This window comes from Synchiropus splendidus, chromosome 13 (genome assembly GCF_027744825.2).
Source record: "Synchiropus splendidus isolate RoL2022-P1 chromosome 13, RoL_Sspl_1.0, whole genome shotgun sequence".
In the NCBI taxonomy this organism is placed as follows: Eukaryota; Metazoa; Chordata; class Actinopteri; order Syngnathiformes; family Callionymidae; genus Synchiropus; species Synchiropus splendidus.
Genome location: NC_071346.1, coordinates 3,449,324 through 3,474,552, shown reverse-complemented (window position 1 = coordinate 3,474,552; position 25,229 = coordinate 3,449,324). Strand labels below are relative to the sequence as shown.

At 50.6% G+C, this 25,229-nt stretch overlaps 1 protein-coding gene across 2 annotated transcripts; it reads left to right on the top strand.

Annotated features, from left to right (window-relative positions):
* Positions 1-56: 56 nt before the first annotated feature.
* Positions 57-25,229, top strand: LOC128769083 (retinal-specific phospholipid-transporting ATPase ABCA4-like). Of its 2 annotated transcripts, XM_053882379.1 has the most exons (49): positions 57-199; positions 1,388-1,495; positions 1,644-1,737; positions 1,855-1,996; positions 2,064-2,200; positions 2,539-2,666; positions 3,417-3,614; positions 5,824-5,913; positions 7,781-8,018; positions 9,040-9,179; positions 9,479-9,595; positions 9,661-9,858; positions 11,276-11,481; positions 11,969-12,145; positions 12,239-12,461; positions 12,565-12,786; positions 13,695-13,899; positions 13,964-14,050; positions 15,171-15,362; positions 15,465-15,642; positions 15,768-15,899; positions 15,967-16,106; positions 16,166-16,303; positions 16,470-16,651; positions 16,718-17,029; positions 17,160-17,214; positions 17,322-17,381; positions 18,180-18,337; positions 18,405-18,529; positions 18,591-18,689; positions 18,750-19,031; positions 19,435-19,467; positions 19,521-19,626; positions 19,695-19,769; positions 19,895-20,064; positions 20,139-20,316; positions 20,564-20,679; positions 20,761-20,908; positions 21,026-21,149; positions 21,215-21,344; positions 22,058-22,181; positions 22,388-22,450; positions 22,592-22,698; positions 22,813-22,954; positions 23,018-23,152; positions 23,288-23,391; positions 23,452-23,544; positions 23,623-23,875; positions 24,560-25,229. In XM_053882379.1, exons 2-49 carry the CDS (start codon positions 1,430-1,432, stop codon positions 24,674-24,676), a joined length of 6,939 nt encoding a protein of 2,312 aa, XP_053738354.1. In that variant the 5' UTR covers positions 57-199; positions 1,388-1,429; the 3' UTR covers positions 24,677-25,229. The 2 variants fall into 2 exon arrangements, with proteins under 2 accessions (XP_053738354.1, XP_053738355.1); XM_053882380.1 differs by lacking the exon at positions 17,322-17,381.

Below are 25,229 nucleotides of genomic sequence, written 5' to 3'. Positions count from 1 at the left end.
TTTTCTGCCTGCCCATGTTGAGCCGGGAGATTAGAGCAATCAGATTAGGAGTGGTGCTGACCTGCAGGCAGAGCAGAGCTGCAGTACATGGGTGGTCAGTGAGGAGCCGAGCCGAGCGTCTCTGCCTCCCCCGAGTCTTTCCTTTCTTCTGCCGTGACCCTTCTTCTGTCTCCCTCACGTCCAGGTCATCACGAGGAAGGTAAGACTTCAGGGTCCGAGGGGCTCCGTCAGTCTTCCGATCGTCTGCTTGTTATCTGATGTTTGTCGAGTTTCTCAACGCTAACTTTTTAGATCAACTTGAGTGAGAGGTTTGCTTTTGCTCAGGACGAGTCACCATCAAAGCCTCGAGTGGCCTCTGTCTCAGTGTATTCTCAACCCCCCTCACCCCACCCCTCACACCCTCATGAGTCTCTCAGTTCATGCCACTGAACAAATTGCGCTTCGTGTCCAACATCTTTGTCCCATGTAACCTGAGATGAGAATTTGTTTGGATTTTGTCGTCGGGAAATTGATGTTGGATGCAACTTTGGCAACAGCTGGAGTGTCACAACCTCGAGGTTCAGCACGAACATGGTGAGTTCTGCAGACTCACAACCAGAAGGTCTGAGTCCAGCTTCAGGCAACTCTGAGGGGGAACCTGTCCGTGGAGTCCGTGTGCCTGCTTGGGTCTCCTTCTGGCACTCTGGTTTCCTCCCGAAATCTTGTGTTACAGGCCCAGGACTTCAGCATGTTAATTTTGTTTTTTAATAACTGTAAAAAAGGAAGATTTTTTTTTTATGTTAGAGCAAAAACATGAAGGAGACTGGATGAGAGTTTAGAATGGACGTACAAAAATAATAAAATTACCATCAGGACCGAAGCACAGATGTCGACACTTATGTGAACATACTTCACTTGTTGAATCCTGTTACTCATTAGGTTCCTTCTTTCCCACCTCTAGTCACTTCATTTATGACACTTCCATCGGTGTGAGTGGTGGTCTGTCCGCGATGGACCAACTCCAAGTCGAAAACTCTTTCCTGTCCGTTAACAGAACTATAAGCCTGAATGGAAGCACATCCATTGTTGACGTTCAACTCTTAGATCAAGCTGGAAATTCAAAAGAATTTTGGACTGACTCCATGCATTTACAAGCTCTTGCCTCATGAACAGCTGCTGTGGCTGGATGTGGCTCCTCTTTCCTGAGTTTGACGGGATCCTCTAGACGTTGGAGGCAGCTGAGGGCCAGGCATAGGCTGAAGCATTGGTTTACACAAGTGCTCCTATAGTTTTTGTCGGCGACTGTCTCTCTGTGTCTCACTCATGGAGCAACACAGGAACTACACTGCTGTAACTGGCTTCATGACTCCCGGTGATGATGTCATCAGTGAGCGTCGACTGTCCGCAGGTCTATCTGATGACCCCCTCCAGGGGTTGAGCCACCCCAGCGATGAAGACAGGCTCTCAAATCCGCCTGCTACTGTGGAAGAACTGGACTCTCCGCAAGAGACAGAAGGTCAGTGAGCTTCACCCTTGACAAGTCCACAGCTCCCTGTCTCTCTCCGAGCACATCTAACTAGGCGCAGGCCGTGGGACAGACCCTGTGGAGATGTCTCACCAGCTAGTTTTTCTACTAACCACAATGGGAATGTTGTTTTTCCCAGGTCCGCTTCCTGGTGGAGATCTTCTGGCCAGTGTTGTTGTTCATCGTCCTGGTGTGGCTGAGGAAGGCCAACCCACTCTACCAGCAGCATGAGTGTAAGGCCTTGGTCTCCCCCTTCACACTCTAGTCTGTCACAGAAGATCCTGGTTCAGTTTAGTCCACCACAGACCTGAAACTGCGGTCAACAAACGGGGTGGTTTTTCCTCGCTCAGGTCACTTTCCCAACAAGGCCATGCCGTCTGCCGGGATCCTGCCATGGATCCAGGGAATCTTCTGCAACGCCAACAACCCCTGCTTCAGGTACCCCACCCGAGGAGAGGCTCCTGGGGTGGTCTCCAACTACAACAACGCTGTGTAAGACAAACCCATCAGCGCATGATGATGGACCGATACTGAAAGCCAGTGTTCGTGGTCCATCCAGGCTGTCCAAGTTCTACGCCGACATCCAGCCGCTGCTCAACGACACGGAGTTCCGGCAGCTGGGGCGTCTCTGGAATGACATCGCTGCTTTCTCTGACTTCATGAACACGTTACGGATGAGTCCCTCCCTGATATCAGGTGGGGATTTCCTTACCTGAACGAGTCGCCTCCGTGGACAATGATGTTGGCTGATGATACAGTGCATTGTAGTGAGGGAAAGAAGGGCAGGGAAGAGAGAGAGAAGGTGGCAACAGTGTTCACTGCCATAGAGACTCAGGAGTCATATCGGTGGATATGAGGAGAAGTTTGGCGAGTTCAGGAGGACAGATGGTTTATGGAGAGAAGAGCATGAATGGTGGAGGAATAACAAAGAACACGAAGAGTAGGTGTGGTGAGGGAGGATCTTTGAGTTTCCACTGGAGAAACAAATGAAGTCTAATGGAGGTGAACCAAATCTCTGTGGTGCCGTCTTTCAGGTCGTGGGCTGAAGATAGAAGACATTTTAAAAGACGACGAAATCCTGACCTCCTATCTGCTCCGGGACGCTGGGCTCTCTCAGTCGGTGGTGTACCAACTGGTCAACGCCCAGATACGACTGGAACAGGTGCGTTTCAGGGGTGCGGGTTTTGGATCGATCACAAAGTGAAGATCAGCAGAGGGGGGGGGGGTCAGGCTCACAAGACTCGTTCGATTGCTCCTCAGGCTCAGCTGCATCGAAGAGATGTGGTGTTTGGATTTATAAGTGAAGTTCACAACAGAAGAACTTTGCTCTTAGGTGCTGTAGAATCTATAAGGCTACGAAATATGCCTTCAGTCGAGGTTGGAGAAGAGATGTTTCCTCAACTGGATGAGTGTCTCTGGGTCTTGTTCTTGAGTGAGGGAGGGAACAGACGATGGGTGGTGAAGAAAGAGCTGAGCTAAAAGATAATGCTCTGTGACCAGAAGAGCAAGAGTCTGGATCAGCTCAGTGGTCCAGGAGAGACTCAGAGTAGAACCATCGCTCCCTTAAGAGAAGCCTGTTGAAGGGGCTGGGCCGCCCTTGCCCCCCCGCCACAGCAGAAGTTGCTGAAGTGTGATAGAAGCTACAGTAACAGTGGAGGTCTCTTAAATCCAGACCCCACATCTCATTCTCAGGTTCTCCTCTGATCCAAATCCCTCTGTTGAGCTCCTCAAGCTCTGGTGTTTTGATGTCAACCCCTCCCTCTGTTGTTGTTGTGCTTAATCAAAGCCTTCCTTTAATCCCGCTGTTGTGGTGACTCAAGTTCAGACATCTTGCAGTCTTCAGTTCCACCTCCCAGTTGGTCACCAGAGCGCTGAGCATGAGGAGCCTCATCCCAGTCTTTGCCTTCTCCAGTTCGCCCACGGGGTCCCGGACCTGCAGCTGAAAGACATCGCCTGCAGCCACGCCCTGCTGGAGCGCTTCATCATCTTCCCCAATCACCGCGGCCTGTACGGGGTCCGCAACGCCATGTGCGCGCTGAGTCAGCCACAGCTGCAGCAGATCGAGGACATCCTGTACGCCAACCTGGACTTCTTCAAGATCTTCAAAATGGTGACTGATGTTTCCAGTTGAATGCATGCACAGATGACGATGATGGTGATGATGATGATGATGATGATCCTCTGATGGGTTCAGTCCACCCTGATTCTCCCCCATTAGATGTGGAGAAGTAGTAACCTCACTGGTGTCAACGTTCATGACAACCTAGCTATGCTTGTTCTTCCTTCTAAAATTCAGCATTGAATCAAAAAACGTAGAATTTTGTAGCTGTGAAAGCCATCCAACCCTCACTCGTGAACAAGACCCCAAGATGCGAGATCTTCCGGAGTAGGGCACGACACTCCCAGCTTTTTCAGATGAAGAACTGAGATGCCAAGAGGTCCTGGTGTCTTGTTCTTGAGAGATGGACAGATGGCAGGACCTCGAGTTTCTATATCTGAGGTGAAGAATGAGCTGAGCCAGAAGACAAAACTCTCCACTGACCATTGGATTTCTCCTCTGACCAGTGCTCACCACCTTTCTAATGACCAAACAAGATATATTTTTGAGATAGAAGCTCAGTCATCCAGGAGCGACTCGCAGTGGAACCTCTGCTGGACACAGAGGGAGTTAAAAAAACATTGTCAGCAAACCGTATTTAACGTTTTGAGTCGTTCATAGTTCCGCTAACACCTCAGATTCAGGCGGTGAAACTGACATCAGCAGTTCCCTGGTGGATCAGGCAGATGCTGGACTGTAGAAGGACTCATTTGCTCCGTCTGTCGAGGAGCTGGAGCGTGTCAGGTGACTGGCTCAGGAGGTTGACGTGGCGTTATCCCTCTTGGCCTGTTTCTCTAATGGGCTTACCTGAGCCCCGCCCACACGCTGGGGCAGCGTCCGCTGTGCTGCGTCTGCCTCAAGTACGGCGACAACATGCGCTGACCGAGACGTGAAACCTGGACCTGAAATGGACCATCCAGACGTTGACCAGTCATCTGCGTAGTTTCAGGAAATGACATTTTACTTTCTCATAAAACACGGTCAAACTGTTTGAATGAAGATGGGGCTCAGATAATAGCACTTTATAGTTACTTGATAGTTGTGTTTTTATTGTATAAATAAGAACTTTTTTCAAAGGCTGCAGTTCTCACCGTGAAAGACAACACGTGGTTTTTCCTCAATATCTTCGAACGCTCAGCCAATATTGACTCTTGATCTTTATTAGTGGCTGACAAAGAAGCTGTGATGTCACGACCTTATCTTGACTTCTCATCTGCATCTCAGTGGTGGTCTCCACATCTAATCCAGCCGCTCAGTTAGTGTCAAGCCCATTACCACCGTGACCTCTGCCCCGCCGCAGCATTCCTCCTCTCCTCTTCCACTCTGCGCTCTCTGGGCCGGTGAGGAATGTCAGAGGAAGCAGAGACGCTTGTTTTCTTTGGCAGGTCGGGTTTCCGGAGCTCTCGGCCCGCTGCTTCTCCGACACCTACACTCGGCTTGAGGTCTCCTGACGTGTCACGGGGATCGTAGTTGCTCTCCTCCTCCAACATCTGGCCATCTGTCCTCCCTCACGTCTCCTCATGTCCCTCTGATACCCACTTCACTCCCACCGCTCACCTCTGACTCTTCTAACTCAGACTCCCGAGTCTCCATGGCAGCTTCCCTTTCACTCTTACTGGCGTCCACCCTGCCTGCACTCTCTTCTTCACCTTCATCACTGTCTAGTTTTCACTCCCTCATCTTCAGTCGGACCTCCACTCTCATCCACATGTTCTCTCCTCCATTCCTCATTCCTTACTCTCACAATAATCGCTATATCATCAGCAAACATCATCATCCTCGCGCCTTTTTTCCATGCAAACAAAAGCCCCATGTTTGCATCTTGTTCTCCATTATATAGCTGTGTTTCTCAGCTTGAGTTGGGGTGCTAGTACACACGCTATATATCATTAGGTTCTTTGCTTTTTCGAGACAGTAAACCACAACAAACTACTTCTCATTTGTTGAAGCATATTAAGCTTCCACATGAGAAAACAACACCCATTTCCTCTTCTTATCTGAGGTCACGGGGGCAGCATTCTTTTTAAGATGCCCAGTCCATCTTCTTCATAGGAACCTCCTCAAGCTCAACCAAGTCCGGGTCTGCCCCAGGGCCTCCTCCCTGTCTCACCAGACCAGTGTTCAAAAGCAGCCTGATCAGTTCCGACACATTTTCTGGACGTTTTTCATCCTCCTATGTCTGAGGTTGAATCCTCACTGAACCTTGTGACTGTTTCCCCAGATGCCGCAGGTGATGGACAAACGCTCTCCAGGGATTGACCTGCATATCTGGGGTCGGGTCCTTAAGTCCGTGTCAGAGAAGATCCAAGTTGTAAGTGAATCTCTCCCTCCTCCTCCTCCTCCTCCTCCGCCTTCTCTTCTCCCTCAGGATCAGAGGCTCCAGTATTTTTAGGCCTCAGGAAACCGGGCTTTTCCGCCACGCAGAGGAGGCTGACTGATGCTTCAACAATGCTGGTGGGGTGGAATGTTTCAGAGCATAAAAATGGGTTTTAGTGGGAGAAAGTTGCTGTAGTGGGGACGTGAGAATGACTCGTCCACATTGTGTGACGCTAAAACAGCAGGACAACAACAAGGTCTGCTGCTGTAACAGTTTCGCTGACCCCATGATCTCAATAATCCAGCGCCTTCGCCCTCAGTGAGTTTCGGCACGTTCGCCGTGTTTCCCAGACCACGTCCCATTGTCACCCCGAGTCAAAGACAAGGGCGGGCGGCTAGAGAGCCATTCTTCAGACGGGACGCGTCCTGTAGGCGGGACCCGCGCGGCCGCGGTGACAAGGTGGCGAGCCAAGTTCACGCGTCGCATGTTTCTGCTTCCTTTTGATGTGACTGTCAGTGTGAGTTATGAGGGCAGAGAGGAAGTGACTCATGGGTCACTCCTTACGTTCTCGCTTCACACGTTCTCGTCCGCACACGCCTCCAGTGAAGTCGCCCCAAAAGTCTATTTACGGCCTAAGGTTGTCATCATCTATTTCAAATCCATGTAGCCAGACTGGTCCCTCCTTGTAAAATACAGAGGAAGGAAACCCAAGAAAAGATGTGTAGAAATGAAGGGCTAAATTAGGTTTATGATAAAAAGCGTGACGTGACAAAAAAACTATATCAGAAGGAGCATCTGAGGGTTGGTACACAAGTCCAATAACCGGAAGACGAACGTGCTGGAGTAAAGCAAAACTTCACATAACAGATCGCAATTGCTTTTATTATTCACTTTCATTAAAATACTTTAAACAACAGTATTTAAAAAAACAAAACAATAATAAATATTTAAAAATAAGTTAAAAAAAATCACTCACTTGCATCCACTCTGTCTTTTTTAAATGCATTTTATCAATGTGTTTCATGCAAAATATTCCAAACGCATTGACCACACGCGGCCAGCAGGTGGCAGTAACACGGTGGCGTTCCATATACACGCTTATATATTACAGACACAAAGAAGATGCTACTCTGCTGGTAACGAAAACAAGGTCCTCACAACATCAGGAAATCTGTATTTTGTCCCCATAGTGCCGTGGACGTTGACTTATTACTTTGATTCGATAGTATGGTGTGTTTCATTAAGTCAAAGTGTGTTTCTGTCCGTTTTAACTGGAGCTGGGTCATGTGACCGGATGAGCGAAACTATAGCTTCCAAAGTCCAAACAAACCTACGGAACACCAAATGACTTCTAAGTTTTCATCCAGCGCTGGAACACATTCAAATGCACCGCTCTGGTTTGGAGTTATTCGGTTTGCTAACATGCTAATGTTAGCACCGCTGCCTCTCTGTGGTTGGAGGATGGAATAACATGAAATTGTAAAATACACCAAAAATGTAAAGGCAAAAATATGTGGACAAAACTACAAATTGAGTGTTGAAATGAGCATGTTTGTTTATCACCGTTATCATAGTGTATAATACTGTAATAACACTGTAATGATCCTCATTTAGCTTCGACTGTAGGTTTGACACTTGGAATTCCAGCCCCAAAGGTTTTTCTCTTGTTTGAGACTTGATCCTAATATCTATTCCTCCACCATGGCCTGGTCTGGCTGTGTGTTCCCTCAGCGTGCCTGAGCCTAACCATCTGTTTGTGGGGACTTCAGGGGATGCGTGTCTAATAATGTCCTCTGTGTTGGAGGAGTGTCTTCATTTGTGCTCATGAACTCCCATGATGTGGACGGTGTTCCTCTCACAGCTGATGCAGCGGGAGAGCTCGCAGGATCTGCTGAAGACCGCCGCCTCTCTCTTCCGAGGAGGAGGTCCGTCCACCTTCAGCGGCCTGATGTCCACCGTCTCCAGCCTCTTCTGCGGGTACCCTGAGGGGGCGGGCTCCCGGGTCCTGTCCTTCAACTGGTACGAGGACAACAACTACAAGGTGTTTCTGGGCGTCAACGGCACCAAGAACCACAAATATGTCTACGACGACAAAGCGAGTGAGTCTGGCTGAGTTTGTGTTGAACCAACTCAAGGCTCGGGGGCCGAACGCAGCCCGCCAGAGCGTTTCATGTAGCCCGAGAGAGCATCAATGGTGAATTAAAAATGGGAGCCTAATGCTTTCTTTTTTAGTGCTACATGTTTGGTGCTAAATCACAGTTGCTCTTCACTGACTGAGACTCAGCCTCCATATTTGAAGGTCACTCGAGTGATTCAGTGACTCATTATGAAGTTGAAGTTTTCCCCCCTTATGTTCTCCTTGTCCTGGTGCGTTCAGGAACCTTGAACGGCAAAGTCACATGACTCCGAAACAAATAATACCTAACAATACAAAGGCAATATTCACCTATGTGAACAAATGAAACACTTGTTAATTCTAAGAAAAATAAATTGAGCTAATGAGACGAAAAAAACTAAACTGTATGTAGAAAAAACTACTTGGAATACTTGGAAAGTCAAGACTTTATTTCATCCTGGAATTGTCTAAAATACACCATAATTACTCCTTATTTACAGTGACTAAGCAAGTATTTTACAAATGTTTCCATTTCTTTGAAGAAAAGCAACTCAAAAATGCAAATTTGAATTGATTTTAAATGTTATTTAACTGGTATTATTGTGAATCAATATGCTCCTGCGTGGACGATTCGACTTGTCAGTGCAGCTCTTGTAGCAGAGTACGTTTCGGAGTCTCAGAGGAGTCACATCTTCTGTCCTGGAGCCACTCTGAGGCACGTTCCTTAGATAGCAACGATGAGGCGACGCCTTTGTTGTTTGGAGTCTGAGGGTGACGAATCGATGCAATAAAAACGTCAAAAGCAAATTTATCAGACAGATAGCTGGAAACCGTTATTGACAAGAGAACCGTGCGACGATGGAGGAGTGTGGCGGGAAGAGATGAAGGGATTCCCTGCAGCTTTTTATCTCTACCTGGGTCGGAGTGACGAATGTTCGTCTCACTTCCACTGAGAAACGTGACCGTATTCTCAAGATGCATCCACTGTTCTCTTCAACCCGCAGCTCCCTTCTGCAACTCCCTGATGGAGACTCTGGAGTCCAACCCGGTCACGAAGGTGGTGTGGAATTCAGTCAAGCCCCTGCTGATGGGAAAAATCCTCTACACCCCCGACTCCCCCGCCGTCCGCAAGATATTAAAGAGCGTAAGGCAGCGCCTCCCGCCCGACCCCTCACCTCTCTCTCCCCGCGTCCAGATCGGAGGTATCGTCTTGTGCCGCAGCTCCCTGCCGCCGTAGGAATCTGCTGACTCTCCAGAAGGACACGGAGGGGCTACACTGAAACAGTGGGGGGTGGGGGGGAAGCTCATTTTCCAGCCTGTCACAGCTCATTTACTGAATGTCACATGATAATTGGTTTACTGCAGGGCTGAGAGACCAAGTTGACATCAGGACAGATAAAGTTAAAATGTCTTCCGCTTGAATTCATGGTGGTTCTTGAACAGGCGAACACGACGTTCGAGGAGCTGGAGTGGCTGCAGCACATGGGCAAAGCCTGGGAGGAGGTCGGACCCCAGCTCTGGTCCTTCTTCCAAGACAGCGTCCAGATGAACATGATCCGGGTACGACACTCCCCAGCAGGTCTTCAGTGGCTCGGCTAACAATGGCTCTTCTCATGGTTCCGCAGGACACGATGGCCAACCCCACGGTGATGCACTTCCTGGATGAGAATCTGCAGCACACGGACTTCACCACCAAAGACCTTCTGAACTTCCTGCACAGCGGCCCCGAGGAGCGCAGGATGAGCGGCATGCCCAGCTTCGACTGGCGGAACATCTTCAACGTCACCGACCGCCTCATTCGCCTCTTCAACCAGTACGGAGAGGTGAGGAGAGCTGTGAGTCATGTCCTGCACAAGACTCACTTTGTTGTCATCGCTGAACTTCTCACTTGTTATTAATCCATGGTGTTTCCAATGAATGGAGGAAGGAGAGCTGGAGGAGGCTACCAGAGAGAAGGAAGTCTGGGCCTCTTTTCTCTGGCTGCTGCCCCCACAACCTTCTATAAATGACCCGAGAGATAGATGGATGGAATATTGACTTCGCTCTAGTGACACAAACTCTAAAGATCTATTGTTCATGAACCCGAGTCTGGAGCAGAAGAGTCCAGGTCTGAAACAGACGAGGCCTCTGGAGGGGCTTCGCTGTGCTGCGGCGGGAACCTGCCGGCTGTCACCCCCCACCTCCGCTCTCTTTGTGCATCCATGATAAAGTGCGGGGTGTTTGTGAGCGCGGCGTCCCGCCGGGCCAGCTGAAGGCGGTTCCAGCGGTCTGAGACAGACCCCTGCGCCTGCAGATAAAGGAGGGCAAATCGCTCCATCCATCCCTCGCACCTTCGTGCCCTGCTCGCCCCTCGGAGGGGGTCGATTCAGAGACATCTTATCATCTCAATCTCTTCTTTGTCCCCCCACTCCACTCCCCCTCGGAGCCCCTCACTCCAAGCATTTGGCTAATTCGATATAGCTGTCATCTGCCGTCTTCTCACTGGAGATGTGCTTCTGATGGCCGAGACCCTGGTTCTCACACGGGACCATCAGTGAGGGTCTCTGTCTGAAGGTCCGGGGACTTGAAAGGAGAGCAGTTACTGGTCTCTCTTTCAGCTTGTCTGGGTATTGTACAGTGGTGTGAAAGGAGACGTTGGACACGGTGCAGGGGGACCGGAGCGTGAGTGGGTGTGTGTGCTGGGAGTTTCACAGGCTCATGACGTGTGTTGTGGAGAGCTGGAGTTACGTGTCTATTTCTCACAAACGTGACCTCGTCCTGCTTGTGTTATCGATCTGATGATGCCGGCCCGGAGGTGTGCAGTTTTCAACTTACTTCCCTCCACTGAGAAGGCAGTTATCAACATTGATTTGTCGGCAAAATAACTCAAAAACAGATTTTCCTGAATTGAAGATACCATCTGGATCCAGGACTTTGTTTATTACGCTCTGAAGAGGAGTGGGAGTTGGCTCCTAACGCCCCCTGCTGTCCAGATGAGTTCATTGCTACCAACGGTTTTTCAAAGGCTAAAAATGGTGTCATATTCCTAAGATAAAATAAGTGTAAGGCAGGAATATTGGGTTAAAAAAAAGGTGTTTGGGCTTTTTTTCAACACACTTGAGATCCTGACCTGATCTCATCATATGATGTAGATAAAATCTAGGTCTCGATACGAATATTTGAAGAGTGGAGCCGTCCATAACTCACCTCCGCACCAACTGTTTTTTTTCTTCCTTCCATATGTCTCCGCCTGCGTCTCAGTGCGTGAACCTGGACAAGTTTGCGGCCTACACGGACGAGTCCCAGATGATCCACCAGGCTCTGCACCTGCTGGAGGAGAACAAGTTCTGGGCCGGCGTGGTCTTCGTGGACATGTACCCGTGGACCTCCAGCGTCCCGCAGCACATCAAGTACAAGATCCGCATGGACATCGACGCCGTGGAGCGCACCAACAAGATCAAAGACAGGTCCCAAACCGGTCTTTGGAAACTCATTATTGTGTTTTATTTGTCAGGAAATAACCTGCAGTGAGGTGAAAATAAAAGTAGTCGTAATAGAAATGATCATTTGAGGAGACATCCGAAGGATTGACCTTCTTATTCAACATTAGAATGTTTAGAACTAAGCAGCTCTGCGGTTATAAGAGAGTTGCTCATTCATTTCTCATATTTCAGAAGGTGCTTATTTATGAAGATTCTCTTCTGAGTCTCACAGGGTCTGACACCGTCCCCCGGGAGGCTCTCGCTCCACTTTCCCTTGGGTTTTGATCTTTTATTCACAGAACAACACGGAGTGAAGCCTGGCATCAGATGTTTACGATGCACCAGTGGTTGGTCATGGACTCCTGCCGCCACACGATTGAATAATCCGATTGTGGAAAGGGCTTTGCTGCTCTCTCATCCTCCTAAGTGAACCTCCTAGGAGCGACTCTGATCAGCTTGGTCTTCCTCCCAGGTACTGGGACCCGGGGCCCCGAGCTGACCCCGTGGAGGACCAGCGCTACATCTGGGGAGGCTTCGCTTACCTGCAGGACATGATCGAACACGGCGTCATCAAGCTGCACACCGGCCACGACTGGCCCCTAGGGGTCTACGTTCAGCAGATGCCCTACCCCTGTTACGTGGACGACCTGTGAGTTGAGCTCCGTGGTTTCACTAAACAATGCAGAGTGCATCCTTCTTCACCATTCCCAGCCCTCAACTCTGCTCCTCTGCTTTGCTCCAGCTTCATGATCACCCTGAACAGGTGCTTCCCCATGTTCATGGTCCTGGCCTGGATCTACTCGGTCTCCATGACGGTGAAGAGCATCGTGCTGGAGAAGGAGCTGCGGCTCAAAGAGACGCTGAAGGCCATGGGCGTGGACAACGCTGTCATTTGGTGCACGTGGCTCATCGACAGCCTCTTCCTGATGACGGCCAGCACGGCTCTGCTCACCCTCATCATCATGGTGAGGATGGGGACTGTGGGAGAGCTCTGGCGCCCTCTTGTGGCCAGCCATGTTACTAACCATGAACCAGATGGACGGATAGAGTGTGATGTGTCTCACGCAGGGTGGGAAGGTGCTGAACTACAGCGACCCCGTGCTGGTCTTCTTCTTCCTGCTGATCTTCACCGTGGCCACCATCATGCAGTGCTTCCTCATGAGCGTCTTCTTCAACAAGGCCAACCTGGCGGCGGCCTGCAGCGGCATCATCTACTTCACCCTCTACCTGCCTCACATCCTGTGCTTCGCCTGGCAGGACCGCATCACCACCAACATCAAGCTGGCGGCAGTACGTCCACATGACCTGCCATTTTTCTACCTGCTCAAATTGTTTTGAATGGTTTGCACTACAGGTTTCACCACAGGTTTGTCTGTGTCGTGGGGCGGTATAAGGGGTGGGCAGAAGTCATGTGGAATCATGTGGTATAGCCCAGTGGTTCTTAACCTTTTTGACCTCAGGGCCCACCTTTCCCAGCACAAATGGCCCCGGGGCCCATTCAGGTGATAGAACTGAGTTCATTTGTGATCAACAACCATATTTAATCTACTGACATGTAAACAAACAAAAAAAACCTTGTGAAATGACATGAAACCATGTGATCATTGCAAAGATTTTTATTTATCACGGAAAAGTCCAACCAGCAGCAGAAGCAGGTGCCAGTCATGGTCATGAAATTTACTAGAGAAAAAAAGGAAAAAATACACTTTACTAAAAAAAAACTTAAAATAAATATAATAAAATCATGTCTAAATATCATAACAATAAAAATAATATATTTTATTTAAATTCCACAGAAGATATAAGTAAAGACTAAATGAAAGTATCGCCATTTCAAAACTGCTTCAACAGGTGCTTTCACGAACAGTTTTTACTTTACTTTCTTTGTCATATTTTCTTTTCAAGAACTTCTCCATAGTTGGTAACTATCACAGATTTGCAGCTGTCTAGTCAATTCAGTGACTCACTGCTGCCACCATACGTGGACATGGATTAAAACTGAGCCTCTCACAGCCCAAAGGTATAAAACAAAGAAACTTGTAGCGCCCTCTAGGAGGCGCTCGCGGCCCAACCATGTCCCCTATGGTTAAGAATCGCTGCTGTAGAATAACCGTTTTATGGTGAATTTAATGACAATTTGTCTGAAGAAAGTTTTATGTATTTATATTTCTTCTGCATCTGTACTTCTGTATCTCCAGAGTCTTCTGTCTCCGGTGGCCTTTGGTTTTGGTACCGAGTACCTGTCCCGGTACGAGGAGCAGGGTCTGGGTCTGCAGTGGGACAACATCCAGACCAGTCCTCTGGAGAAGGACAGCTACTCCTTCCTCACCTCAGTTCTCATGATGATGGTGGACGCCGTGCTGTACGGCCTCCTGGCCTGGTACCTGGACAACGTCTTCCCAGGTGGGTCCGCTCCGGCACCTCGCCATGTGACCCGCCGAGCCTCAACACGCTCTTCCGCCCGCAGGCCAGTACGGCATCGGCCGGCCCTTCTACTTCCCGCTGCAACCCTCCTACTGGCAGAGAGCGGCGCGGTCGGGAGCCGCTGATGAAGGTGAGAGGTGGAACACAAATGTCACTTTAATCAGACGGAGAGAAGGTTGGCCCTCATCAGCTGATCACTGAGTGGAGAGTCAGCGGCGCTGCGTGTAAAGGTCAGCGTGACCTGGAGTGGCTGGGATGTGCTTAGTCATCGAAAAGAGATGAACATGGGGGCCTTTAAATCCAGCGTGAAGTAAAGGTTTCATGTGCTGAAACATGAAACACCTGAGAGATATTTATGTTTTTTTTTATTATTATTGTGTTTTATTTAGTGGTGGGACTTTAGAACCAGAACCAGAATTTCATTTATTGCCATGGTCAGTTTTGGAAGTGCTGACAGAAAAAATTTAATTTAATTTAATTTAATTTAATTTAATTTAATTTAATTTAATTTAATTTAATTTAATTGCTCTCCAGACAACAGGGAACCTTTGTCAGTGCAGGAGTTCCTGCTCCACTGACCCCACTGATGCACAAGACACGTGGCAGCTAGGATGAGAACAACAACAACAAACATGGAGGAATCCTCCCTGAACCAAAGCAAACAAAAGCATCTGTTTGCTTTGGTTCAGGGAGGTTTTTCACTACACAATGACCAGGGTTTCTGAATGTATTTGATATTCTAATAAAATTGGAATTCTTATCCAAATATTTTCAAGACATGAAAAGAGCTTTAGTTGAAATAATGTGATATAAAAACTCAAATATAGCCACCATGGTGATTTATTGTGCTGTTGTCAAGCTGATGCACAATAAACAATATTGTGTTGTTTAAATGTATGTATGGCTCCATCATTTGATTCAGTCATATACCAAATTCATTCAAGTTGAAAAATGTGGCTCCTTGTGGCAAATATTCTTACACCATTAAACTGCGATTAATTGAGATTATTTCATCACAAATTAACTAGATTTTTTTTTTAATCCAATCCCACCGCTAGTTTTATTTTGTGCTCTGATGGTCCAGATAATCCTGGAACATAAACAGAGTGACCCAATGTTTCAACCCTTGGTGAAGGCCCGAGGATGAATTCATGTAGATTTGGCCTTCAAACACTCACATTTCCTCTCAGAATTCCAGGAGTGTAGCAAACTGTGGCTCCTCTGAAAGTGAGGCTCTGTTCTCTCTCCAGCTCCTGAGAAACCTGAGGCGGAGAAAGACATCGAGAGCTGCGGCACTCCCGAGACGTACACCTGCAACGGCTCGGCGAGCAGGAAGACCTGTAAGCACCAGAGTAAAAGAGAACAACTGGAGAGGAAGAGGGAGCTGCTGAGGCGGCTGGAGGAGGCGCCCAACCAGGAGGAGCCGGGCGCCGAGGGAGCCGGTGAGGAACTGAACCAAGACAGTGTGAAGCGCAGCCAAACCCTGAGCTCCAGAACAAGACTCTCTGTAGTCACTAAAATGAGCTGCGACCCGTCGTTCGCAGAGCCGCTGTTCTTCGAGCCGGACCCGGTCGGCCTGGTGATGGGGGTTCAGATCCAGGACCTGGTGAAGGCGTTCGATGGAAGCTCTCGTCCAGCCGTTAACTGCCTGAGCATCAGCTTCTATGAAGGCCAGATCACTTCGTTTTTGGGTCACAACGGCGCCGGGAAGACGACGACCATGTGAGTTGGGACTTGTTAAAGACTCTGAAAGTCAGCCAGTAAATAAATGAAGGACCGTTTCTTATTGAGGGCGCCTCACAGACCTCCTGCTCTCCTTCTTGTAACGCCACCTGCGCTCTCTCCAGGTCCGTCCTGACCGGTCTTTACCCACCTACATCTGGAACCGCCTTCATCAACGGTCGTGACATCCGCACGCAAATGGACGTCATCCGAGCCTCTCTGGGAATGTGTCCTCAGTACAACATCCTCTTCAACCAGTGGGTTTCTCCTGCCTTCTCTCCTTGTGTTGTGAAGTCTCTGAAACGGCCTCTGATTTCCTCCCAGCCTCACAGTGGAGGAGCACATCCTCTTCTACTCCCTTCTGAAGGGGCGCAGCCAAGAGGAGGCGGAACGGGAGCTGGAGGAGATGCTGGTGGACCTGGGTCTCCCTCACAAGCGGCACGACGAGGCCCAGCACCTCTCAGGTGGACCACCTGCTCCAGGTCGTGTGTGAGAGTCCGAGTCACTGACGCATGGTCTCCAGGGGGCATGCAGAGGAAGCTGTCTGTTGCCATGGCGTTTGTCGGTGGGTCAAAGGTCGTCATCTTGGACGAGCCGACGTCTGGAGTGGACCCGTATTCCAGAAGATCCATCTGGGACCTCCTGTTGAAGTACAAACACGGTAATGCATGTCCAGTCCCAGAGGTGTGTGACAGTTTGCCTGGGAGCAACACGCTTCAGAGGTCTACTCCGGCTCTTAAATTCACGATTCCAGTGATCGGAAGAAAAATTCAAACAGTCCTCACAAAATCAACATGGAGAAGGTGAAGGAACGTTCTGCTTCCCAGGGCGGACAGTGATTCTGTCCACGCATCACATGGATGAGGCCGACCTGCTGAGCGACCGCATCGCCATCATCTCCAAGGGACAGCTGCACTGCTGCGGCTCGCCGCTCTTCCTCAAGAACTGCTTCGGCGTGGGCTTCTATCTGACCCTGGTGCGCCGCATGAAGGAGCTGAAGAAGAAGGAGGTGGAGCGAACGCTCGTGAGGAGCTGCTGCATCTCCAGGTCTCAGGATGTTTCTGTTTGACTTCAGAACGACTGCGACTGCGCCTCGGACTGCTCCTGCTGCTGCTCCATCTGCACCCGCTACAAGGACCAGTCCCAGCACCAGATGCAGAGTTCGGACCGGGTGATGGATGGTGACGTGGAGAGCATCACCAACCTGATCCACCACCACGTGCCGGAGGCGAGGATGGTGGAGATGATCGGACAGGAGCTGACCTACCTGCTCCCCAACAAGGGCTTCAAACACAGAGCGTACGCCAGTCTGTTCCGCGAGCTGGAGGACACCCTGGCCGACATGGGCCTCAGCAGCTTCGGCATCTCCGACACGTCCCTGGAGGAGGTGAGAGGAGGTTCAAGTCAGATTAAATAAGACAAAAACGGTGCGAGGAAACACCACGGTAGTGTGGAGGAGAACTCGCTGAAGGTGGAGAGGCTGCTGCCGTGTTCAAAAGCTTCTGCTCCTCCTCCAGATCTTCATAAAGGTCACAGCGGACGGAGAAGCCGCTAATAATGCCACTCCTCCAGGTAAATACCACCTCCAGACCCTGTGCTCCTGTAGCTCCTCCCCCTTTCACGTCCGTTGTGTCCGTGTTGAACCCAGTCGTCAGTGTGTGTGGTCCTCTCACCTCCAGCTCAGTGGAGGTTGCAGCGAAGGAAGCTGGACAGCAGAGTCACTGCAGAGGGCACTGAAGGTCAGAACAGCAGAGACGGCTTGCTGCTCACTCACTATCTCACTGGGACGGTGGAAGCAGTGGAGACTCATGCTTTAGTGGCTGAAGAACTGCAACATATTTGGCTGCTTAGATTCATCCCTCTGTTGCTCTTCCTCTGCTTCCTCTGGCATTTACTGTTTTAGAAAGAGAGGTTTGAATGTTGGCAGTTGAAAGTGAACTTTGTGTAGTCGATATCCGGCAGCCAGGAGGAGGGTTGAGGATCCAGGTTGGACGTGAGGTCATCTTGGTCATCATTTATCTGCGGTGGTGAAGAGAGGGCTGAGCGGGAAGGTGGGGTTCTACTCTCCCCTGTGGCCACCAGCTTGGTCATGATCAGGGACCGAGACTCAGAGTAGGACCGGGCTCCTCATGGTGAGGCCCGTGGAGATGGTTCAGGCCTCTTTTCCGGGTGTCTCCTGGATGCCTCCGATCTTTGAGCGGGGGAGGACATGGGGCCGACCCAGGATGATGTCTCAGTTGCCCAGGAGAAAGTCAAAGGAAAACCTCTGGGTGTCTTTGAGGAAACTGACTCACATGAAACTCCTCCAAAAACAGAACAGATGTTTTAGCTGAGAGAAGAGCTGAGTAACAGCGATGACTAACAAGGTGTGCTTTCACTTTCTACACCTGCTTTCCTCCTCCGCTCCCCAGAATTCCATTAGAGTCTGTCAGAATATCTTTGCACTGTAAATGAGTTGCGGACCTTTTAACTTGAGGTCTGGTCACGGACATGAACTTTGACCTGTGAAACGTTTTGAAATTCAAATGTCGTCGCAGAACACAATGGCGCCGCAGCGACCGGAGAGTCCGACAGCAACGCAGGGAGGGGCTCGCGGCAGGTGAAAGGAGCCTCGCTGGTGCTGAAGCAGTTCCTGGCTCTGCTGGTGAAGAGGTTTCATCACGCCACCAGGAGTCACAAGGACTTCCTGGCGCAGGTGCGGCCTCAGACACATGAATGGATGAGCTGAGGTGAGGCGGCACCATCAACGTGTGGTTGCACAGGTGGTCCTGCCGGCCAGTTTCGTCCTGCTCTCTCTGATCTTCACGGTGATCGTGCCACCGTTCGGGGAGTACCCGAGCCTGACTCTGACCCCCTGGATGTACGGAGAGCAGCTCACCTTTGTCAGGTCAGGACTGGTTTGACCTGGTCCTCCGGGAAGAGAGAGTCATTTAAGTTGGTCTTTTCAGCAACGAGCAACCTTTGGACCCCAAAATGAGCCGCATCACTGAGAGGCTGCTGAGCCCACCGGGCCTGGGAACCCGCTGCATGGAAGGAGAACCACTGGGGTGAGTGGTCCTGAAGTCAAGGCTGGAGGTCCCGTCTCCACTGACACCGCTGCCCCTCAGGCTCCCCTGCAGCTACGAGCGTCTGGAGTGGGCGTCTCCGGAGGTCTCCCCGGTGGTCAGCAACATCATGCAGAGTCCAGAGTGGACCCGGAGCAACCCGTCTCCATCCTGCCTGTGCAGCACCAGCAACAAGCTGACCATGATGCCCATCTGTCCGGCCGGAGCCGGCGGGCTTCCTCCACGCCAGAGACGGGAGGCGACCGGAGACACCTTGATGGACCTGACCCACCGGAACATCTCAGACTTCCTGGTCAAGACGTACCCCAGTCTCATCCGAACGAGGTGGAGCTCACATTAACCACAAATACATACGGCCTTATTCAGCCGAAACATTATGACCACCACACCTTTACTTTGTGTATACGTTGATACTTTCTCTGCAGTGGTCAGTACCTGCACTGTCCGGTATCCAGGTGGTTTTAGTTTGAGTTTTTGATGGCAGAATTGTTGAAAAAATAAGCTTCAATATTTGTACTTTTCTTCAAGAACAGAAACAACAAAAATACTTTTTTTGAAAGGATAAACTCTGGAGGAGTTTTGGTCATTTGAAGTTGCTAATCTGGCGGGCAGCAACAGGCGTGTCAATGCAGGGTTAAGCTGGTGGTCATAATGATACGGTCAGATAACTTCTGTTCTAATGCCATTGAAGTCTGATCAGTCACATGACAAGACACTTGTCTTTCAGCTTGAAGAGCAAGTACTGGGTGAACGAACAGAGGTAGGTTTGACTCCTTCCTCCAGTGGCTGTGACTCAGCAGGTGTGTGTCCCAGGTACGGAGGTCTGTCGGTGGGAGGTCAGCTCCCCGTCCTGGACGTGAACCCGGCTGACATCCAGGCGGTTTTCCGCCAGCTCTCACGGATGCTCAACGTCACAGGGGTAAAAATAATGCTGCAAGAAGTGAGTCACTGCTTTAATGGAGGCTTTATCAGCCGATTGTGTCTCAGGGTCGCCACTCTGCACTGGCGCTCCGGCAGGTCGGGCCTTTCCTGCGCTACATGGAGAGTGAGTTCAACATTAAGGTGGGTTTCTGTCGTGCGGCGGCGAGGCACTTCCATCTGATGCTGAGCCGCCCACGTTAGCGACGGGCTAGAGTCCTTGAGTCCTCCATCAGCGAGTCAGAGGAGAGCTGACTGTCTTTCCTCAGGTGTGGTACAACAACAAGGGCTGGCACGCGATGGTTGCCTTCATGAACGTGGCCAATAACGCCATCCTGCGGGCATTTCTGCCCCCCAGTGCCAAACCCGTGGAGTTTGGCATCACCGCCATCAACCACCCCCTCAACCTGACCAAGGAGCAGCTCTCTGAGGTCACAGTGTGAGTGTCAGGCCGACCGTCGTGGCTGGTTTTCAAGCAGACTGAGTGCAACGCGCTCTTCTTCCCGGTGACAGTTTGACCACCTCCGTGGACGCCGTGGTGGCCATCTGCGTGATCTTTGCCATGTCCTTCATCCCGGCCAGCTTCGTCCTCTACCTCATCCAGGAGCGGGTGACCAAAGCCAAGCACCTGCAGTTTGTCAGCGGGGTCAGCCCGCTGGTCTACTGGGTGGCCAACTTCTTCTGGGACCTGGTGAGTGACAGATCTCCAACCTCCTTGGTCCAACCCTCTCTCCCCAAGGATCTCCACTTGTCCCTCTGATGGACTCATTTCTGATCTTGATCTCAATGAGAACCTCAATATCTTCACCTCTTCACATCTTGACATTTGCTGCTCCTCTGGACCCTTCAAAGGTCTGAGCTGCAGACCTGAAATTGGGTCCAGGAAGTGGTGTCACTGAGTCACAGACATCCATGATCTCGTGTTTGTCCTCCGCCAGATCAACTACTCGGTCAGCACCGCGATGGTGGTGGGAATCTTCGTGGCTTTTGACAAGAAGTGCTACACGTCGCAGACCAACCTGCCGGCTCTGATCGCGCTGCTGCTGCTGTACGGGTGAGGAGGAGCTTAGAACAAGAGGACGCTCGTCATCGCGCTGAAGATCCAGAGCTGGATTTGGCTGTCTTCTCACGGCAGGTGGTCGGCGACGCCCATGATGTACCCCTTGTCCTACCTGTTCAGCGTTCCCAGCACGGCCTACGTCTCCCTGTCCTGCATCAACCTGTTCATCGGCATCAACACCAGCGTCGTCACCTTCATCCTGGAGCTCTTCGAGAACAACCGGGTAAAAACCATGGACACGAAAACATGCACGTGCATCAAAGCGATGAAGCCAAGTTTGACTAGCTAGATGACACAACATTTCACACTGACTAACATGTCTAACTTGTCGTGCTCCAAGTCTTTGTTGACTTTCAACGAGTGGCTGAAGAAGCTCCTGCTGGTGTTCCCTCACTTCTGTCTGGGCCGAGGCCTCATCGACATGGCCATGAACCAGGCGGTCACCGACGTCTACGCACGATTCGGTGAGGACGGGAGCCGACACCCACGTGTCTGGTGAAGTGTGGGTTACTACCGCGACTGTCCCCAGGTGAGGAGTTCACCACCGACCCCTTCCGCTGGGACTTCGTGGGGAAGAACGTCGCCTTCATGGCCGTGGAGGGTTTCATCTACTTCATCCTCAACCTGCTGATCCAGTACCGCTTCTTCATGCATCACTGGTGAGAGACAAGCCACGCCCTGATGCCTCACTTCACCTCCTCAGCAGGGTCGCCTCTCGCCTCACTGTCCAGCCAGTCTTGTCGAGTCACCTGTCTTCAGTCGCTCCTTTCGAGTTGCTCCTACTGAGTCACTCTGTCGAGTTGCTAATGTTTAGTTGGCCAATCCAGGCGAGTTGTTTAGGATGAGTTGAACTTGCTGAGTCGCTCCAGGTGATTCGCTTCTCTTGAGTCGTTTCTGTCGAGTCACTCTAGTCGAGTGACTCCTATTGAGTTGCTTCTGCTTTGACAGCTGTTCCTTCTGAGTTGTTCATGCTGAGTCTTGTCGAGTCATTTTACTTCGAGTTGCTGAGTCAAACTTTTCGGGTCGCTTTTGTTGAGTTGCAACTGCGTGGTTGGTCGCTCCTGCTGAATTGATCACAGCCAATTGGTCTTGTCCAGTTACCTCTGCCGAGTTGCTCCTGACACGTCTCTCCTGCTGAGTGGCTGTTTTTTGATTTATTCCCTCCAGTCGAGTCACTCCTATTGAGTTGCTCCTCCTTGATCGGTCACTCCTGCTGAATTGTCGGTATCGTCAAGTCGCTCCTGTCTATTCTCACTTCTCACTTCTCTCGAATCGTTCCTGACGAGTCGCTCCATGACACGTCCCATGCACTGAATCCTGTGAGTGACTCGTGCTACACGACAAACACGCCACATGAACGTTGTCTCCTCAGGCTGACGGACAACAGCAGTGGCTCGCCAGTCAAGGACGAAGACGACGACGTGGCGGCGGAGAGGAAAAGAATGTACGACGGAGGGAGCAAGTCAGACATTCTGCAGATCAGAGACCTGTCGAAGGTACAGTGAGGCTGATGATCACTGAAGGATTTCACTGAATAAAAAACGTCACTGGAATGAAGATAAAAACGTTCTAGACGGTGGAGAGGAAGTGTGTCCTCGGTGAGACCACCTAGAAACTGTGCGAGTCATCAGCCTGAAGTCATGCTGCTGTGTCACTGTCTGATCGTCAGTAAGAGGATGTGCTGTGTGTCTGGTGTGCACAGACGTATGTGGGCAGGAAGAGGGCAGCTGTGGACCGGATATGTGTGGGAGTCCCTGCAGGAGAGGTGAGCTGAATGAATCCACCTCATCTGTATTCTGCGCCTCGTCTCGGTCCCGTCTGGCCGGAAGCCAACCTGACACCCAGAGCGGTGTTTCCTCGGCTCAGCACCCGTCACTCCTCCTCTCTGTCTCTGGGTTCCTCTCAGTGTTTCGGCCTGCTGGGGGTCAACGGCGCCGGGAAGACGACCACCTTCAAGATGCTGACGGGTGACACGGACGTGAGCGACGGGGAGGCGTCGGTGGCTGGCTACAGGTACTGGGGAAAAATTAGCTTAAACGTGGCGGACCTCCGTCGGGCGCCAAACCATTGCTAGCAGCACTTAGTTCATGCTTCTAGACTCATTTTGTGATGAACATGGCTCCTCAGCATCCTCACCCAGATCCTGGACGTGCACCAGAACATGGGCTACTGCCCCCAGTTCGACGCCATCGACGACCTGCTGACCGGCCGCGAGCACCTTCACCTGTACGCTCGCCTGCGGGGGGTCCCCGAGTCGGAGATCGCCAGAGTGAGGAGCACTTCTGAGAGCCTGGGGTGGCGGGCAGTCGTCGCTGACGTGTCCCTCCTGCAGGTGGCGGAGTGGGGCATCCAAAAGCTGGGGCTGAGCGAGTACGCCGGGCGCTGCGCCGGGACTTACAGCGGCGGCAACAAGCGCAAGCTCTCCACGGCCATCGCTCTGATCGGCTGCCCCGCGCTGGTGCTGCTGGTGAGTCCAGATGGAGCCATATGGCTTCAGCAGACTCTGGTTGCCGACGTGTGAAACGCTGGCGGGAAGCTGACGGGAATCTCCCGCCATATGTGAGTCACACCTGGCCGTCACCGGACTCCTGTCTGTCTCCAGGACGAGCCCACGACCGGGATGGACCCGCACTCCCGCCGCTTCCTGTGGAACGCCATCCTGAGCGTGATCCGAGACGGCCGGGCTGTGGTCCTCACATCGCACAGGTTGGAGAATCAGTGTGGGAGAGGTGGAGTGCAGGACTGACCACGCTGCTCTTGCCACAGCATGGAGGAGTGCGAGGCGCTCTGCACGCGACTCGCCATCATGGTCAACGGAACCTTCAAGTGTCTGGGAACCATCCAGCACCTCAAGTACAAGTAAGACCCTAGAGTCGGCTCTGCCAGCTTTCCAGGGTGTCCCCCAGCTGCTGGCTCACCGTCACGCTTTGACCCCAGATTTGGGGACGGCTACGTGGTGACCATGAAGATCAAGGCGGCTAAAGCCGGCCAGAGCCCGGAGCTGCAGCCGGTGGAGGACTTCATGGAGAGCAGCTTCCCAGGCTGCGTCCAGAGGGAGAAGCACTACAACACGCTGCAGTACGAGATCGCCTCGTCCTCCTCGCTGGCCAGGATCTTCCAGATGGTGGTCGCCAACAAGGAGCAGCTCAGCATCGAAGACTACTCTGTGTCGCAGACCACTCTGGACCAGGTGGGACTGGCGTCCGGCTGTGGCCACACTCGCTTCCTGTTTGTCCCAGTTCACACCACTTTCAACAGACAAGTTCATCCAAACACCATAAACATTATTGAGTGTCACATATAGATGGAGATCTGCTCTACAGGAGTTGAGGTCTGTAGATGCTTCGCTCTTCAGCAAAACTGAGAGACTGTGAAGTCCTGACTCTGAGAACATTTCTCTTCCTCCTGTTTAGATTTAGATTTTTTTTAAATATTTGTTTTGTTTGTTCCTGGTGGTGTTTACAATTTTTTCTTCCATAACTAACTAACTAAATAATAATAATAATTCTTTCAAGATCAAAATCATTTTTTTCCTGCTCAAAAAGAAACAGAAATTTGGTTTTATTCAGTTGTAAATTAATTAATCTGTTATAATAATAATAATAATAATAATAAATGTTACGTAAGAAAGGAACATTTCCTAATTTTTCTTCATAGAAAACAAAATTTTAAGTCATTATTTGTTCATTCAAAGTCACTTAAGGTTATTCATACATAACATCATCATGTTAAACTTTTCAAAATCTACATTTTTTGCGAAAAAAGAAACAGAAATTTCGTTTTATACAGCTGTAAATAAATGAATCAGTTGTTTGACTTTAGTGTTTAAGTGTTAAACAAATAAATAAATGATGATGATGATGATGTGTCGCAGGTGTTTGTCAACTTTGCCAAGCAACAGACCGGAGAAGACGAAGACGCCACGTTACGCAGGCGAGCGGTCGGGGGACGGAAGGACGTCAAGATCGCTCCGGTCAAGAGGAAAACATGAGTCGGGTCTGGGCCGCTCCGGCGTGTACATACTTGTAAATATCCCGCCCATGTTTGGCACCGTAGAAGCAGGTCGTGTTCACCATGGTAAAACAGAGCCGTACGTCTCATGTTTTCTACGCCGCTCTAGTCAGTCCTCCTGCTGTAGCCACCTCTTTTCTATCGGCTCAAATAAACATGCTTCCTACTCTGTTTTGTGACCTTTGACCTCCCTGTCACCCTGTTAATGGATTGATACGTATTGAAATAAAGGACGTGAGGATCCTTTAAAATCATCAGAGAACGATGAGGTCAGAGGTCGAAGGAAAGTGGTTCCTGGTTCCACTCTGAGTCTCTCCCGGATGACTCAGCTAGTGACCTCAGGTGGGAGGAGAAACCCAGAGCTTAGTCTTCTGGCTCAGCTCCTTCCTCACCACAGACACGAGACGCTTCAGTCCATGGTAGAATAAGAAAGCGCCCACCTTTCCCTGAGTAGTCGTCATTCCAAACACAACTGTGTCGAGTCCCGTCGACACCTTCGACCTGCAGATGTGATTCATGTGCCGCCGCCGAGT

What these genes read in the sequence shown, in the direction of transcription:
- LOC128769083 (XM_053882379.1), top strand. Translation starts at nt 1,430, where the DNA reads ATGAAGACAGGCTCTCAAATCCGCCTGCTACTGTGGAAGAACTGGACT. An exon ending in CCGACACGTCCCTGGAGGAG is followed by an intron (nt 17,030 to 17,159) that starts GTGAGAGGAGGT and finishes CTCCTCCTCCAG; the next exon opens with ATCTTCATAAAGGTCACAGC. An exon ending in TGGGAGTCCCTGCAGGAGAG is followed by an intron (nt 22,451 to 22,591) that starts GTGAGCTGAATG and finishes GGTTCCTCTCAG; the next exon opens with TGTTTCGGCCTGCTGGGGGT.